Source organism: Opisthocomus hoazin, chromosome 3 (assembly GCF_030867145.1).
Source record: "Opisthocomus hoazin isolate bOpiHoa1 chromosome 3, bOpiHoa1.hap1, whole genome shotgun sequence".
NCBI classification, from domain to species: domain Eukaryota; kingdom Metazoa; phylum Chordata; class Aves; order Opisthocomiformes; family Opisthocomidae; genus Opisthocomus; species Opisthocomus hoazin.
In genome coordinates, this window is record NC_134416.1 from 53,587,196 (window position 1) to 53,604,670 (window position 17,475).

Here is a 17,475-nt window from a genome sequence, read left to right on the forward strand (position 1 = left end):
TTGTGACCTCTCAGTGAACACTCCAGTTGCCTGCATGTTCATGATATGTAAAAATGGGGCTATGGGATATTAACCAAAAGAGAACTAGTTTTACAAATAGCTGCTCAGAGGTGTTTTTTTTTTTTGGTGGAGCACGAAAGAACACATACATTGCTTCCACCAGGAAACTGAAGAACAACTCATTGTGGGAAGGAGATCTTGCAAAATTGTCAGTAGTACAAGATTTTTAGAAGGCTTAAAGGCAAAACAATAAAATTTTGAGTTGTTTATTCCCTAGCCTATTTGTTTAATCTTTGTAACAACACAAGGCTGTGTGGGGTGCATGAAGAAGACTAGCCAGCAGCTTGAGGGAGGTTCTCCTCCCCCTTTACCCCGCCCTAGTGAGGCCCCGTCTGCAGTACTGTGTCCAGTTCTGGGCTCCCCAGTTCAAGAAAGATGAGGAGCTACTGGAGAGAGTCCAGCGGAGGGCTACGAGGATGATGAGGGGACTGGAGCATCTGTCCCATGAGGAGAGGCTGAGGGAGCTGGGCTTGTTCAGCCTGAAGAAGAGAAGGCTGAGAGGGGACCTTATAAATGCCTAGAAATATCTTAAGGATGGGTGTCAAGAGGATGGGGCCAGACTCTTTTTCAGTGGTGCCCAGCGACAGGACAAGGGGCAACGGGCACAAATTGAGGCATAGGAAGTTCCGTCTGAACATGAGGAAGAACTTCTTACCTCTGAGGGTGACGGAGCCCTGGAACAGGTTGCCCAGGGAGGTTGTGGAGTCTCCTTCTCTGGAGATATTCAAGACCAGTCTGGACAATGTCCTGTGCAGCCTGCTCTACGTGAACCTGTTTTGGCAGTGTGGTTGGACTAGATGATCCCCAGAGGTGCCTTCCAACCCCTAACATTCTTTTGGGGCTAATAGTGTCATGCTGCTTTAGCAAAAGACAATTGGGTATGCTGCATTTTTAAAAGAATTTTCAGATTGTGGCTCCTCGGTTTATCCACACATGCCATAGTCTTATGAAAATTGCTTTTCTAGGTTGTTTGTTTTGCTCCAGTGAGGATTTTAAATATTGGAAAGAAGTTTGGCTGTTGTTTGACAAGATTTCCTTTTGATGGTAGTGGTTACGCTGACATAACCATACCCACACTCTCGTCAGGTGCAGTTCTGTGCGATGGTTTGAAGTTGTATGATGAACCAATCTGGAGAATCAGTCCAGATTAATTAGGTGGAAAGGAGGACATTTTCATTTTGGATTAGTTCAGATTAACCGCAGAGCTATGGAAATGGCTGTGTTGGCACAACTGAAGGGTAGTAGTGGGAAATGCAAAGCAGTTGGAGGGGGTTTCTTAAGCCAGCAATTCTGATAAACAAAAATATCAGAATAAGGGAATTTAAGATGTTAGCATGTTAGGAGTGAATTCATAGACCACTAGTGTACTCCACTTTAAATAAGAGGATCACTCTAACTTCTGTAAGCTAGTTTGCATGTATTGCTAATCAGGTGCGTCCACATGGGGAGCTAGTGCACTGTACACAAAAACCTGCTTATATTGCCTACTAACTTCTGTGGCTGATCTAGAAACCAGTAAAAATAGCAGCCAATTTGAATTAGGACTATGCTCTAAAGTGTAGTTCTCTCATACTTGAAGATGTGATTTTCCTCTCTGTAGTACAGCGTCTGCACGGTAAATACCTGTTTCAACCCTAGGCAGTTTGCTGAGAGCTGTACCAGCCCGTCTGGTAGCATACATGCCGAGTCCTTTAGCCTGTATGGTTTTGCGGTTTTCCCCAATTAAATGCTCTGAGGGTTCTGCAGGATTCTTTCTGCTTTAATTGAGTTTACATAAGGCTGCCTAGCTGAAATAGAGGTGGATTTTTTCTCTTAGGTTACTAAATGCAAGCAAAACCTGTATATATTGGTCCAGACATTAAACCATCTTAAAAGTCAGAGGCAGGAGGTAAACAGCTGTGGAGCAGAAAGCTCCTGCTTCTGAGGACAGACAGCCACTGCATTTTATGAGGGAGTTAGAGTACCTCTGAAGTTCTCTAGTTTCTGTAGTTCAGTGTTCACCAAGTTAACATCCACAGTTAACTTATTGCTAGTCACTTGAAATAAAACCATCTGAATTTGTACCAGACTATTTAACTTTTGATCTAAAGAATTTCTAGCTATATCAAGAGTTAAGAATTTTGTGTGATTGCTTTATAAGTATCAGAAGAGCTATTGATTTGTGGACGTCAAGTATTTTAGGGTTAAAATAATTCTGTTTGTTAAAATGATGCTAAAGAATATTTGTACAATGAAATATTTTTGTACGGTGATACACAATTTGAAAGAACTAAAGATTTCAATTTCCTCCTTAAACAAAGTGTCGAAGAATTATATTGTGCACTATTTTAACGTTTTGTTCAGGTAGTAAATCAGAGTTTCTCTGGTTTTTGAAGATACTGATGTAAATCGAGATTTAGAAACGGCTTGTCATTCTAAATTTAGAATTCCTTACTGCTAGTGTCACAACTGGTGCTCCAATGGTGAGAGTACAAATTACATTTGTAATTAATATCACTATTTAGATGTGATTATAAATGCTTTTCATGTAGAAACCCTCCCTACCGCCAAATACTACACTTGCTGAGAATTGATGCAAGTTCTTTGTTTTTTTTCATTTAAAGTATTCTCAGTACTAGAATACCCTGCACCTTGTAGAAGAAGAGTTGTAACACAAACAAATCTCACCTCTTTCAAATTGCAAAATGTATACCTTTATGATCTTACTTCCCAGTCTGACACCTCAGTAAGTACTCTGCAGGTGCCATCACCACCTATCAACAGAGTACTGTTCTCTGAGACTGGGACAGGTGCTGTGATATTAGCGATGTGATGTCAGCAGGGCAGGGTGCCTCCTGGGATGGGATATTTTGCTTTGCAGAAAATGGTAGTTGAGAACTGAAAACAAAGATGATTGATTAAATCCTGAGTTAGAGCTTCTTTTAAAAGGATCAGAAGGTTTTTCTGTTTGTGTTCCACATAGCTTTTGATTGTTATTCTGAGAGAATTTCAAGAAAATTGTATTTTTGATAGTGTACTTCAAATATCTATTGCTATTTGTGTTAATTAGCAGTACTTTGTTTTAGTGTGCTTAATGGTATTTCTTGTTTTTTACATTTTATTCATGACTGAGTTGGTATTCCATCTCAGTTTTTACAGCAATAAATGTTCCCTAAACAAATCTTTCAACCTGCTGTTGATGGTAAGAAAAATCTGATTATAAATATAAAGTAGGGCAGAGAAGAGGTGATAGATGCAAGTTCCAGGTGTACAATTCTACCATGGCAGCTTTTATTTTGCTGTCTTGCATTTGGTCTAATTTGTTATTTAAAAGAAAATCCTCTAAAAAAACATGAAGTTTGGCTATTGTTTTAAGTGTATGCTTTCAAATAACTTTTGGGTTTAGTAAGAGTTTGTTTGCTGAAAGTTGTTGGTTAAAATCTGCTTTTTTTTTTTTCTTATCTCTTTTTTTTGGTTACAACCGCAGGTCAGTTTCAGTCTTTTTCCAGTTCAGATTTCCAGAGTTGGTCAAAATAGCTTATAATTTTTTTTTCATGCTCTGACAAATTTTAAATGCTCATAGCGGCTATAAATTGTATTCTGTGTGTTTGGGGAAGTGAGCCAAAAACTAGCGTTTAGCAAGTCAAGCTATGTCTAACATCTTGCTTCTAATTCTTTGATTTACTTTTTACTGACAGTAAAATATTGAACATGTTCTACTTCATAATTGGAATAAAATCAGCAGTGATTTTAATTCCCATTCCTTTCTGTCGTTCATCCAGCAGAAAGAGGGAGGTAGCCTTTCCTTTGATTCTGTTATCCTCGGAACATTTGGATGTCATTTCACCCTTCATATCTAGACTGAATGGGTAGGGTTCATGCTTCTCCTTTCACAAAGGGTGAGGAGCTTCTTTTTTCTTTTCTTAGTATTTGGCTTTTGAATACTGCATGGTCATTTTGTATTTTAAAAGGTTTTTATCTTGCATAGTGCGTATTACTGGGGATAGTCAATTTCCTTAACTTCTGTAAAGAACAAAAAAGGTCAAAAGATCTAGGTTTTGTGTGTGGTTTTTTTTTTTAATTAAAGGTGATATAAAAGAAGTTTGTCACCTATAAAAGCCTGGATCAACTCTGACAGAAATAAGGAAGCTGCCATTTATAACAATTTTTTCTTGTTTTGTTCTGGCTGCGGCCAGTAGAAAAATGCTCTGGAGGAATTTCATTGGGGAATAATTATATCTGCAGGAGGCTTTTTTTTTTTAATTACTCTCAAATAGTGATTGATTTAGGACCCTAACATGAAAGCTTGTAACACACTTTTAAAATAGCCTGTATAACTGTTTTGACTGCGTATAGATATGTGTAATTATCTCTGAATCTTATTTAAACTTTGTTCTAGTGTCTCGTATTGATGAATTCTTCAGGTTTGTGTGATTTATGTGGTGTCTTATATGTTTAATGTTATTCCTCAATTTATTGACTATTCTCTGGGGTTTTCTTTGCTGTTAAAGCATAAATTGGATGATCTACTTTTTGTATGTATCATATATTAAATTGTATTTCTGTTATATCCTCTGTTCATTTCCTTTCGAAGAGGAGAAAAAAACCCCACCAAAACCCCCAAAACTCTGTACTTCAGGTGTTAACATTCAAAGTCTTTAATCACTGGTTGCCTGTCTTTGGAATTCTTCTGCTTTTGCAATATCTTTTTGTGATTGCTTTCCTCAAATCGAACATGTATCATGATCACAAATACATTTTTTTTCTTGCTTATTGCACCTCACTTTTGATATATCAAGTACTGCAGACAATCAGAAAGTGAACACAGGTATTTTGAATAGTTTTTATGCATTATTTTTTAATTATTTTTTTCCCCACTAATCTGTCAGGGTAGGGGTCAGTTGTGTGTTTGGGGTTTTTTTTTTTTATATTAGTTGCAATAGGAGTTTCCTATTTCTGAAGAAAGAGTGGCTCAAAATTCAGTGTAATTGCTGTGTATTTATCCATGTTGAATTTCACTTGCACCATTCTACTTGTTCTTTCTTGCACAGTTTTCAGTAATTAACGTTGCAGTGTCTTCAAATGTTGACATTTAATAAGAAATATTTTCAGGGGACCTCTATATGTTCCTTTATTCTTTGAACTTCATGTAAGATTATTGCTTATTTCTTCCCTTTGGGTGGTTTCTGATCAGTAAAAGTATGTACCCTTGGACAACGTTTCTGAAAAGGGCTTTGTCAAAAAACTGTTTTGAGAAGTTTTTTGTTAAATATGCAACTAATTTTTTTTTTTTTAATTTCTAATAGATTAGAAAGATATGACTTCACTATATTGGCACTTTACTAACTCATCTTTATTTTTATCATCCTGGGAGTTTTATAATACTCTTAATTATTAATTTTCATCAATTTACTTGTAGCTTGGGGAACAAGGCTAACAGATTTATGATTCTTAGAATTGGTCCTCCTACTTTTATAAAAAAAGGTACAATGTTCACTACCTTCTAGTCATCTTACGGGGTAGTTTATTTTAATGAAAGATTGAATTTGTTAATGGCTTAGACCTTTGTGTTGCAATATTTTCAAGAATCTGCAGTGGATTCACAGAGTCTTTGGGCTGTTTCCGTACCTAGAAGTTCCTCTTGCTAAATCGTTTTCTGGTAGTAATACCTTTTTGGGTGTTTTTAATTACTTACTCAGTTCTCTCAGTTCCCTGTGGATTGTGAAGTCTCTTGCAGGTTTTTGTATCTAATGGGATTTTTAAATCCTTAATACTTTTTTATTCCTGTCCTTGAATGTTTGTGCCCTCAGTGCTGTTTTTGGATCACTGCAGTGTTTGTCTAAATGTTAAATGATACTTACAGAATAAATTTCAAAGCTGGAATATGTAGTGTTGTCTCCAATAACCCTTGGAGTTTTTTTGTCCGTCTTTCCATGCAGAAGGGCATGCCTATATTTGTACCTGCAGGATAGCTAAAACCTAGGTATGATCTAATATTTTTTTAGTACTTTATAGTCTTTTTCATTATCTGCATGTTGTATGAACATTGGATTTACAAATGATTTATAGTTGAAATCTGAGAAGTTGATTTTAGTTCTGGAAATCTTTCAACTTGGATGGTTTTTGGCTTTGCTCTCTCTGCTGAGATGGGGCTCTTGTTATGCTCTGAGCTCTAGCTGCGCATGTGGAGTGCACCAAGTGTGTTAGTTTGGCTGGTATTCCAAGAAATACTTTCTAAATAAAAATTAAAAATAGTCTCTTTGTTTTCTTTTTTGTTTGCTTGTCTATATATCAGTCTTAGATAATTTCCATTAGATGAAAAAGTAGGATGATGGCAAGCTTTTGAAGGTGAAGGGAAGGAGTACTTAGCTGGAGTGGCCTTGCTTTGATTACTCACTGGCAGGGGAAGATCAAGCAAAATGGAGCAGCATTCCACTCACGCTGTCCAGAAGGTACAACTGCTGTACCTTTTCCACCTTCTGCCATTTCTGCTGTAGGGTGAGGAATAAACTTGCTCATGAAAGGTCATTCTCTTCATCATGGAGGGATGAAAGGAATTTAGTAAGAGAAGTCATTTACTTGCTTGTGTTTTCTTTCATCTCCTTCCTTCCTCCTGCTGAGAAAAAGCCTTTCACTAATTTCTTGAGGAGTTTTTAAAGATATTGCAGGGAAAAGAATACCTGCTTGAGGTATTTGAAGAAACGTTGAGAAAATAAATTCGTGCTGTTTCCCATCTTCCCCGGCAAGTGAGCATGTGTGTCCCTGTGTTACCCTGATGTTGCCGTCTCCAAGACCAGAACGGGGTCCTGCCTTACACTCATTTGGAAAGCGTTACTCTCATATATTGCATTATGTCTTGTCTTTATGAACGTCCTGATCAGTAGGTGCAGGCATAAATGTGGCTGGGCTAGGCCGGAACTTAGGGCTCGCTCTCTTGGTTCTTTCTGTGGGGAGAAGTGTTAACAAACACATCCATGTTTGTCTCGCAGGAAGGGTTTTGCATGAATAGTTACGGCCTTTTAGAGAGGGCCCTCAAAAGCCAGGGACCCAGGCGTTCGCTCTCACAAGAGATGATTTTTATTCCCCTGAACGCATTTGGCTAAGGTATGTGAGGAGGATCGTACGGTCTCGCAGGTGTTTTTAGTAGGAAAACGAAGCTGGCTACTAGCAGTTTCTGTGTCTCCTTACACTGCCGTGAGTAGAACCTAATAGTAAATCCCCCCTTGTATTTACTGTTTTTCTTGCTCTCCCTCTTTGAACTCTCAAGGTTATTCCGTTATTTTCCTCACAATTTCATTAGGAAATTTGCCAAAACCGTCCTTTCTAGGCAGCTGTCTCTGGACCTTTGGAGGCCAGCACTAATGTGCTTCCAGTCCGTAGGGGGTGTTTGGCATGGAGTTACCAGCCAGGCCTCCAGCGCCTGGGGGGGGGGGGGGGGGGGGGGGGGGAGGGAGGGAGAGGGGCAGGGATGGTGGGCACCTCAGGGGGGGAGGGGGGCAGGGATGGTGGGCAGCTTGGGGTGGGGAGAGGGACAGGGATGGCAGGCACCTTACAGCACCTGGCTGCACGTTTGTCGTAGGCTGTGAGCACTGAGAGGCTTTCGTCTTGCTTTGTACCTGTTTTGTCCTGGTGTGAGGTCCATTAACAGCATCAAATTGTTGATGTGAGAGAATTACAATGGAAGGGTTATTTTTCTGTTCAACAAACATTGCTTTGAAGCAAAGCTTTTGTGTGTGGGGGAGGGAGCAACTCCAGCAATCTTAAACTGTTCAGATATAATTTTTTTAAGGAGTCATTGATTTGTACTTGTTTATTATTTTAAAGCACTGCTTGAGGGTGCTGTGGTGTTGTCTGCATGTAATACTTCATGTAAAATTGATTGAAATATTAAACGTTCTGCCAAAATTAATATTGAGAGGAGCTAGGCATATTTGAAAGAGCAAGAAACGCATTTCAGTGCTTGCTTTCATACCCCGATGAACACTATAGGCAACTGCTGTACCATATGTACGTATAATATATTTGTCAGACTAACTGCTTCTTGTGTTTGACTAAACTGTCTCCTTTCAGCCACCCACACAGAATATGCCGATGGGTCCGGGAGGGATGAGTCAGAGTGGGCCTCCCCCGCCTCCGCGCTCGCACAACATGTCTTCAGATGGCATGGTAGGTGGGGGCCCTCCTGCACCACACATGCAGAACCAGATGAACGGCCAGATGCCTGGTAAGTTTTTCTCCTCTAAGACATTAACACCAGCGTTGCCTGGCAACTGAAACGACATGGGGGCTCAAGGGATACTAGATTGTTGATGACAAAACTGCTTTGAATGCCCTCGAGTACGAGCTCTCTTAGAGTTTGTTAGCTACAGAGCTACGTGACCTGTATTCAGTGTTTATCAGGCTGCCCTTGGGCTTTGATGTAGCTGACACACAGCATTCCTCTGATGAACAGAACTGGCTAAATTTAGTCTGTTTGAAACCGTGGAGTACAGCTGGCTTTGGAAGGCTTATTGGGAAAAGGTATTGGCCTGTGGCTGACTGAACACAAATCCTTCCATAAAAAGATAATGTGAAATCGTAGTAGCTAAATAATTAGATAATAATAAAATAGATACATCTTAAAGAAGGTGTTTTGAATGTGAGTAAATTAAAAAAAAAATTGCTTTTATGCAGAAAGTCATCCAGCTTCCACTAAATCCTCTGTGTTCTTTATTATTGAAGAAGTGTTGAATCGTAAGGGATTTGTAAAGCAATGGCCTCCAGATTATTGTTCTAGGTGTAAATTTTAAGTCAGTTTTTATGCCATCCTGTTTTGTAATGAAAATAAAAGTGCTTGGGAAGTCAGAAACAAAGCAGTGAAACAAGATGATAAAACTCCACATTGTACCTACCAGTACTGGCTTTGGGGTAACTATTCCCTTTAGCAGTCAGATCAGAATGGAGCAGGCCCTGGAAAAGTGTTCTTTTTATGTAGAGGCTGTTTTCCAGAATTTCTACTCATAAAGTCATATTGCCTATTTCATGTGGATTGGCTTTCAGCTTAAAATTGCATTCCCAGGATTGCTTTTGTTCAGGACCCCTTCATTTTTTGTATGGAGGAACTTCTCGTACAAAAGCTCTTCAAGGTATTGATTCTTCCAAGAAAGGAAACTGCTGTCAAAGGATCTTTGAAAATTCATCTCTCAGTGGTCACAAAGAGAAGCTCTAGTGACAGCAAACACTGTAAATAACTATGCAAAACTTAATATAAAATAAAAAATACAATGATTGCTGTAGTCTCTAGTTTCTGTGCTAATCTTGATAAAACAGACCTGGTAGTGACAGCTTTTCTGACAAGAGTAGCTGAATAGCCTCCAGAAACCATGTGTAAGAAGTATAATAAAAGATCTAGAGGAGAAGTTAGCTTCATCATACATTGTTGGTCATGGTCTGCATTTGGAAGTTGAAAGAGCAATATGTGCTGCTCCCTAAGCAGGGCAGAGATATTCTTGTTGTGGAGTCCTCTATCCATCTAAGATCCATCAGCTCCCATGGAGAATAGCATTGCCTCTCACAAATCAGTCTCTTTGACCCTCTAGTGTAATCATATTATTGTTATTATAATGATCTTTTGCAAGGAGAAGGATTACCAAGTCACAATGTGAGCATAATGACTTCACTGCAGAACCACAGGGGACAAAAGTCACTCCTTAAACATACATATTTTGTAATTAGGTAGAATAAGAAAAGAGCTTTTACAAAAATATGTGAAAGGTAGATAGGTTTGTTTTTGTGTTCACGTAGACAGATACTTAAATACGCTTTTCATCTAAGCTTTAATTTAACCTTGCTTCGAACTTAATCCCTTTTTTTGAATGTCTCTTCCTTCCCTTCTCTGTTTAAGATTGTCTCTGAGGATGTGAAGATAAACAGTTTAGGATGAGGGCATCTCTAATATCAGAAAGGCATGCTAAAATCATTTCATAGTTAGGCGTTAAAGGAGGGGAAACAGAATCATCTTGCTAAGTGCATAGCTGAATGATTATTTTGTTTTTTAAGTGTGTGCTAGTTTGCCTCTATGTGAGCCTTTGTGTATTTCATAGAATCATTGAATGGCTTGGGTTCGAAGTGAACTTAAAAGATCATCTAGTCCCAACCTCCCTGCCATGGGCAGGGACACCTTCCACTAGACCAAGTTGCTCAAAGCCCCATCCAGCCTGGCCTTGAACACTGCTAGGGACAGGGCACCTACAGCTTCTCTGGGCAACCTGTTCCAGTGTCTCACCACCCCCATTCATACTGAAGAACTTCTTTCTTATATCTGGTCTAAATCTACCCTCTTTCAGTTTAAAGCCATTACCCCTTGTCCTGTCACTACACGCCCTTGTGAAAAGTTCCTCTCCAGCTTTCTTGCAGGCCCCCTCCAGGTACCGGAAGGCTGCAGTAAGGTCTCCCCAGAGCCTTCTCTTCTGCAGGCTGAACAGCCCCAACTCTCTCAGCCGTTCCTCGTAAGGAGAGATGTTCCACCCCTCTGATAGCTTTTTGTCACCCTTGTCTGGACCCGCTCTGACAGGTCCATGTCCTCCTTATGCTAAGGGCTCCAGAGCTGGATGCAGGACTCCAGGTGGGGTTTTGCCAGAGTGGAGCAGAGGGGCAGTGTCACCTCCCTTGACCTGCTGGCCACACTCCTTTTGATACAGCCCAGGATATGGTTGGCCTTGCAGGCTGCATGTGCACAATGCTGGGTCATGTTGAGCTTCGTATTAACAAATCCCCTGAAGTCCTTCTCGTCGAGGCTGCTCTCAGTCCATTTTCTGCCTGGTCTGTATTTGCGCTTGGGATTGCCCTAACCCACGTGCAGGACCTTGCACTTGGCATTGTTGAACTTCATGAGGTTTGTGCAGGCCCACCTCTCAAGCCTGTCAAGGTCCCTCTGGATGTCATCCCTTCCCTCCAGCGTGTCGACCACACCACACAGCTTCTTGTTGTTGGCAAACTTGCTGAGGGTGCACTCAGTCCCACTGTCCACGTCTCCAGCAGAGATGCTAAACAGCACTGGTCCCAATAGGGAGCTCCTGCAGGGCTTTATCCCATGTTACTCTACCAAGCAGGTCCCTGAAGAGGCCAAAGTCTCCTCTCCTGAAGTCTGGGGCAGTGAGCTTGCTGTGCGCCCTCCTTGCTGCTGTCAGGTTCTTGAACTCCACCATTTCATGGTCACTGCAGCCAAGGCTACCCTTGAACTTCACATTCCCCACCAGTCCCTCGTTGGTGAGAACAGGGTGCAGCATAGGTCTTCTCATGGGCTCTGCTATCACTTGGAAGTTATCAGTGCATTCCAGGAACCTCCTGGATTACTTACGCCCTGCTGTGTTGTCCCGCCAACAGATATTGGGGTGGTTGAAGTCCCCCATGAGGACCAGGCCTTGTGAGCGTGAGGCTGCTCCCATCTGTCTATAGAGGGCCTTGTCTGCTCGGTTTTCCTGGTCGGGTGGTCTGTAGCAGACCCCCACTATAATGTCACCAGTCCCTGCCCTGCCTGTAATCCTGACCCATAAGCTATCAGTCAGCTCCTCATCCATCCCCAGGCAGAGCTCCATGCACCCCCGTTGGTCACTGACATACAGGGTGACAACGCCACCGCTTCTCCCCTGCCTGTCCTTCCTAAAGAGCCTGTATCCTTCCATTCCAGCACTCCAGTCACAAGAGCCATCCCACCACATCTCCATGATGCCAGGGAGCTCATAGCCCTGCAGGCGTGCGCGTGTCTCTGACTCCTCTCATTTATTCCCCAATCTGTGTGCGTTTGCACAGAGGTGTTTCAGTTGGGGCCCCGATGGAGCCGACTTACTGGCTGGAGTTCCTCTGTGCTGCCCTTGAGGTGCTCTCCTGCTGACCTGTGATCCTTCTCCAGGCTCTGGGCATCTACTGCTGGCCCTGGCATCAGACTGGTAGCAGTGGGATGGATTGAGGTCCCCCTCCCCCGGCATCTGTAGTTTAAAGCCCTCTTCACCAGCTTGGCAAGGCTCTGACCAAAGATGCTCTTCCCTTTCTCTGTTGGATGGACCCTGTCAGCCCCCAGTAGAACAGGTTTCTCAAAGCAGTTACCATGGTTCTAAGTAGCTGAACCCCTGGCTGTTGCATCAGTCCTGTAACCATTTGTTGATTTGCCAGATTTGACCAGCCCTTTCAAACCCCTTTCCTTTGACTGGGAGGGCTGATGTAAAAACTACCTGCTCTCCAGAGTTCCTCACTGTCACTGCCAGGGCACTGTGATCCTTCTTGATACTCCTCAGAGATTGCTCCTGGCTGTATCATTGGTGCCCAATATAATAGAAGCCAGATACAAAACCTTAAGTATCTGAAGAGGTACCTGAACAAGAAGAATAAAGTCGCTAAGGTGCAAACTGAAGAGAGTCCAGGGTAGACAACAACGAGTTGAGCAGCCTGGAAGAAATAAAATGCAGGCTCTTAAAAATACCAGCTACAGATTTCTGGAAGGCCTTATCCGAGTAGGGGTTTCCACAGGACTGAGTGTGGGTGGAAGAGTTGATGGGAGGATTAAAAGAACTGCCAAGTGATGGTCAGGGCATAGGTTGATTTAAAGTTCTGCTGTAGCCCTATCCCGTTACCTGAAGGTCAAGGAATGATTTTTCTCACACTTGTGTTCTGGTTAATAAAGGACCTGAAGTACTGCTGAGACCCTTAATTGCATCCCCTGATAAATGAGTGTCTGTATCCTCTTACCAGGGAAGACAGTCATGACAAACCTTTTTCAGCCTGTGGTGGAGTTGAATGTTACCTGTGCCTGTGACAGATTATGGCTTTTATTGGAAAAAATGACTGTCTGAAGAGTTACATGGACTGAGAGTCTGTGTGATGCAAAGTAAGGGTGATCTGGATTTGGAAGGAGGTGATGAACCGGGTTGTGCTGGTGGCAAGTTGCCTTCCCAATTTCTTGAGCTCTTTTTATCATATGTAAAAAGCTGAAAAGTAAGACTAGCCGTAGGGTTCTCAGACCTTTGTCCTGGCACTGGTAGGTCACGTTCCTGAACAACAAGTGCTGATGTATTACCAACGAGTTCTCTGAGTCGTCATTCTTCCTGCAAATGTAGTCTCAAATGCACTTGGGCTGGCTTACAGCTGCTGGGAGCTAAGATACTGTCCATAAGTGGTTAGGAGGAAAAAGGACTTCTGTTTGTAGTCAGGATAGATACTGATTACGCTAACTTTATTATAACACAGAGTCTAATTAGTTTAGCATTTAAAGCAGTTATTGTAATGGCAGATATGCACTTCATGTCTCATTCATTCTTACTTAATTCAGAATCTGTTCTTCCTATTTCATTTTTTCATATAAAAAAAAAATCAACTGTTGTTTCCATATGTGCAGAAGAACCCTGTGAAGTATTTTGGCAAACTATTAAAAGAATTTTGTAAAGTGTGGGTTTACTATTTTTTGTTTGCAAGGTTCTTTGAGACTATGGTCTTAGCTTTTCCTCTGTCCTTGTCTTCTTGCTTCTGACTAACAAATTACCAGATTTTTGACCCCAGAACATACACATGCCTGACAAGTTATACGTCAGCTTTTTCTTAGGAGTGCTTTCTCCTGTTTTGGTGCTACGTGAGATGTGGGGTGTAAATCGGCTTTTGAGAGAAGGCGTTTCATTTTTTTCAGCTTCTCTCTTGCGATGATTTTTGCCTTTCCTATCTTGCTTCTCACAAGTTTTTGAAAACTTATTCCACTGTGTACTTGGATAGCTCTCTGAAATCTATTGTTGACAATTTCTTCTTTAAACAAAATGGAACAAATCCACCCCCAGGCCCTGCCTTTGTGGCACTAACCCTGTGTATTCCTTCCTTTTCTTAGGAAAGAAATTAAGAAAGCAGTCGTCCAGCAGTCCTGCAGTAGTTGTTTGGCACTACAGTCTGGAGGTTTTGTTCGGCTTAGCTTTACTTTAACACGGCGATGATTAATCTCATGGTTAGAGATGATCTCGCTTTTTCAGAGTTAAACTGTCTCCATGTTCTCACTATTACAGCGTTAGGCAGTGTTGAATTTCAAGGGTACAGTATAGGCGTCTGTAGGTCTCTGTCATGGTCTGAATGCTATTCGCTGAGTTATTTTTTCTGTATTTGTGTGGATCCGCCTTGGTACAGTTGGGCAATCTATGCTCACCTTGTTTTCCAGGAACAGTGAACTGCACATGTGATAACTTTTTTTAGCTTTTTCACTTTCCTTGATAAAATAAGCTTATGGTATTCATTTTGGTAAGGTACCTTGAAAAGGGCAAGAGGGTAAACATATTCTTAAACGTATTCTCTGTTTCTTCGTGTTGGCTTTTAGTATCTGTGTTCCTTGATCATTGCTATCTTTTTCTTCTCTGTCTTTTTGTTTGCGGGTTAGTTGGTATTGCCTCTATGACCTTGTGTGCAACTCTCTAGGTCCTTATTTTAGCCTTCATCCTGTCCTAGATTAGTGCAGTTATTTCTTTACTCAAGAACAGGAGTTGGGAGATGTTTACATCTGAAGGCAGATAATCCCCTTGCCCCTGGGGAGGTACATAACCAAATCACTGTCTTCCTGCAACTCTGCTGGCAGTTTCTTTTAGGTTCCTATTCCAAGTCTTGTATATTTCTTAGGTTTTTGTAGCTTAAACAAAAAACCTGTGGCATGTTGGGCAACAATGGCATCTTCTTCCTGAACTCTATATAATCAACACTCGCCTTGTTTACAGTTGACCTACTCTGTCCTGTGCTCTAGGTGTACATATCTTCATAAATGCTTCATGTGGTGCTTGTCACATGCATAATCCTTGCGTTTTGTTTACTTTTTTCACTTGTCATAGTTATATCTGGTCATACCTCTTACTGATTTCACTCCTAGTAGCTGCTCACTTATCCCAGCTAAAGTAGTGAGTGAACTGATCAGATGGTGGTGTAATGGTTATACTTTTTACAATACCATTGGAGAGTAGGTTTAATTCACAGAACAACCAATTCCAACCTGTGTTGTCAACAAGATGGGAAACAAAGGGTCAAGAGATGTAGCTGGCCTCGTGAGCATATGAACAGGTTGCTCTTCCTTTGAATCTTTGCAGGCATGAGGGGTGAGCTGATAATTTGATGACTGTCCTTCCAGTCATCATGTCCCACCCTAGTAATATATAAATACCGTTGTGGTATATTTGCTATACATTGTATCTTCAAACAGTGTTAAATATGTCTTCAGCCATTTTTATTCTACATGTATTTGTACCATGTCGGTGTTAATACTGCCTGACTTTTTGGGGAAAAAAAAACAAACCCAAAACTGTTACTTTCAGAAAAGTGTCCAGTATGATTTGTTTGAAGAGACAGAAATGTTACAGCTATTGTAACAATTATGTATGTAGCTGTGACAGGGCTGCCAAGCTGGCTGTTGAACTGATACTGTGCAATTCAGGTTGAAATTCGGGGTGTGTTGGGTGGATACTAATAAGACTAGTTTTGCGCATGATATGAGTATAACATGAGCTGTATGGTATTTTACACCTTTTGTTTTGGTAGCTTCATCTGCTCAACAAAATAAAATGTATTGCATAATAAAGCTGAACTCTGTTGTTGACTTTTTTTTTTAATTTAAATTCGGCCATCATGAGTAAACTGTTTTAGCTTTGTTTTAACGTAATTGTATTTAATAATGTTTATTTAGCTTTGTGATTCAATATGGTTAGTTTGCTTGTTTGTAATACTTAATGTAGAACCTTTTTTCCATGTTTTTCTTTCTGAAGGACCGAACCATATGCCTATGCAAGGACCTGGACCTAACCAGCTCAACATGACAAACAGTTCCATGAACATGCCTTCAAGTAGCCATGGGTCAATGGGCGGCTATAGTCACTCAGTGCCATCCTCACAGAGTATGCCAGTGCAGAATCAGATGACCATGAGCCAGGGACAGCCAATGGGCAACTATGGTCCCAGACCAAACATGAACATGCAGCCAAACCAAGGTAAGTGAGGTGCTTGTTAGCTTCTGTAAAAAGGAAACATCTCAGACTTTTTTCTAAGAGGGCTTGTAGATTTCCTTCTCTAAATGCATTTGTAGACATGTTTGGAGGACTTGACGTCTACTTTCTCCCATGTGTCCGTGACTTTTTATTTATTTGCAGACTTTAAACTTTTTTCAGGTGTTGTGTGAGAATCTGGGAGTGGGTCTGCTTTCATCAATTACAAATCTGAACTGCTGTTTATCTTTGTCAGACTTTACACTTACTCTCTAAGTGTTATTATTGCTTGAGTTGATAAAATACATCTCTACTTTGCAGTCTCTCGGGTAAATTGAAAAATTAAAGTCACATAGCCCTCAGATTTTTATACCTATTGAATCTTTGTTCTCTGCTGCATGCTGTTGTAGCATGGAATGTCTGTTAATCTTAAAGAAATACAATGCAGTTCCAGGAACAAATCCACTATTCCGTACTGTTTTCAGGAGAAGTCCTTGTGTATATTGTAGAATTCCAAACTGATGTTGTGTCTAGGATATTTGCATAGCATAAACAGATGATGTATCCCGCTGACAGTATGGTCCTTGTTGAAGTGCAAGGGCATTGCAGAATTAAAATATTGCATTAGAGTCACAACAGACCAAATTTATAAGAATATGCAGTATATATACAATTTAATAATGTGCTTTACAAATCAGCAAGCAGTATTTTCAGCTTGCCTGTTAAGTCTGTTACTACATTGGATCTGAACATGCCACCTGCTAGAAGACATACTGCAGATTTTTTTTAAAAAAAATGCTTCTGCCATGTTTACAGCAAATATGGTTTGTGGTTTTTTTTTTTCCCCCCCCTGCAATATGTGTGAACTCTTACGGATGTATTAACTGAAGGATATGACTTGAGTTGAGGTTTTCATCTCTTTCCTGATGCTGTAGGAAAATGTGGGTTTTTTTCCAAGGCTCCTTCCCTGGTCATTGTAGAAAAAATAATCCTCCAAGTGGCATAGGTTCTTATTCTTGCAGTCTACTCTTGTTGGAGACCAAAGCTCCCCTTTGTTTAGTAGATACCATTTGTTCCTGAGATGCAGAAACTGACCAGGTCATACCGATCAGTTTGATTATTAGATCACAGAAAGGCTCAAAACAGGCTAAGTAAATGAGAGACCAAAAAATAAGTCAAGGCAAAACAGCTGTTTCTACAGTTTTCTTACCAGTAGTGAACATGGGAAGTCGGAGTCCTTTATCGTCCACGTAGTTAATGGCAGAATTTAACAGCAGAGGAAACAAAAGATTGGCACATAGCAGAGGAAACCATCACAAATGGGAATATTTTTAACTGTCTCTCTGAACTGACAAGCTATCTGTGTATTCTGGCCAATACACGACGGAGTAATTTTGTAAACATTGTAAGACACTTTGGAAAAGTCCTGTGCATGCTCAGTTGAAATTTTTTAGTTTTTAGAGTTCGTAAT

The 17,475-nt window shown here is 40.8% G+C and overlaps 1 protein-coding gene across 3 annotated transcripts in view; it reads left to right on the forward strand.

Annotated features, from left to right (window-relative positions):
* The window catches only part of SS18 (SS18 subunit of BAF chromatin remodeling complex), a 52,620-nt gene that overhangs the window by 11,060 nt on the left and 24,085 nt on the right, over positions 1-17,475 (forward strand). For all 3 annotated transcript variants that reach the window (XM_075416290.1, XM_075416292.1, XM_075416291.1), the window contains exons 4-5: positions 8,110-8,263; positions 15,789-16,010. In XM_075416290.1, coding sequence (XP_075272405.1) covers positions 8,110-8,263; positions 15,789-16,010 — 376 coding nt within the window. The remainder of the gene's footprint in view (positions 1-8,109; positions 8,264-15,788; positions 16,011-17,475) is intronic.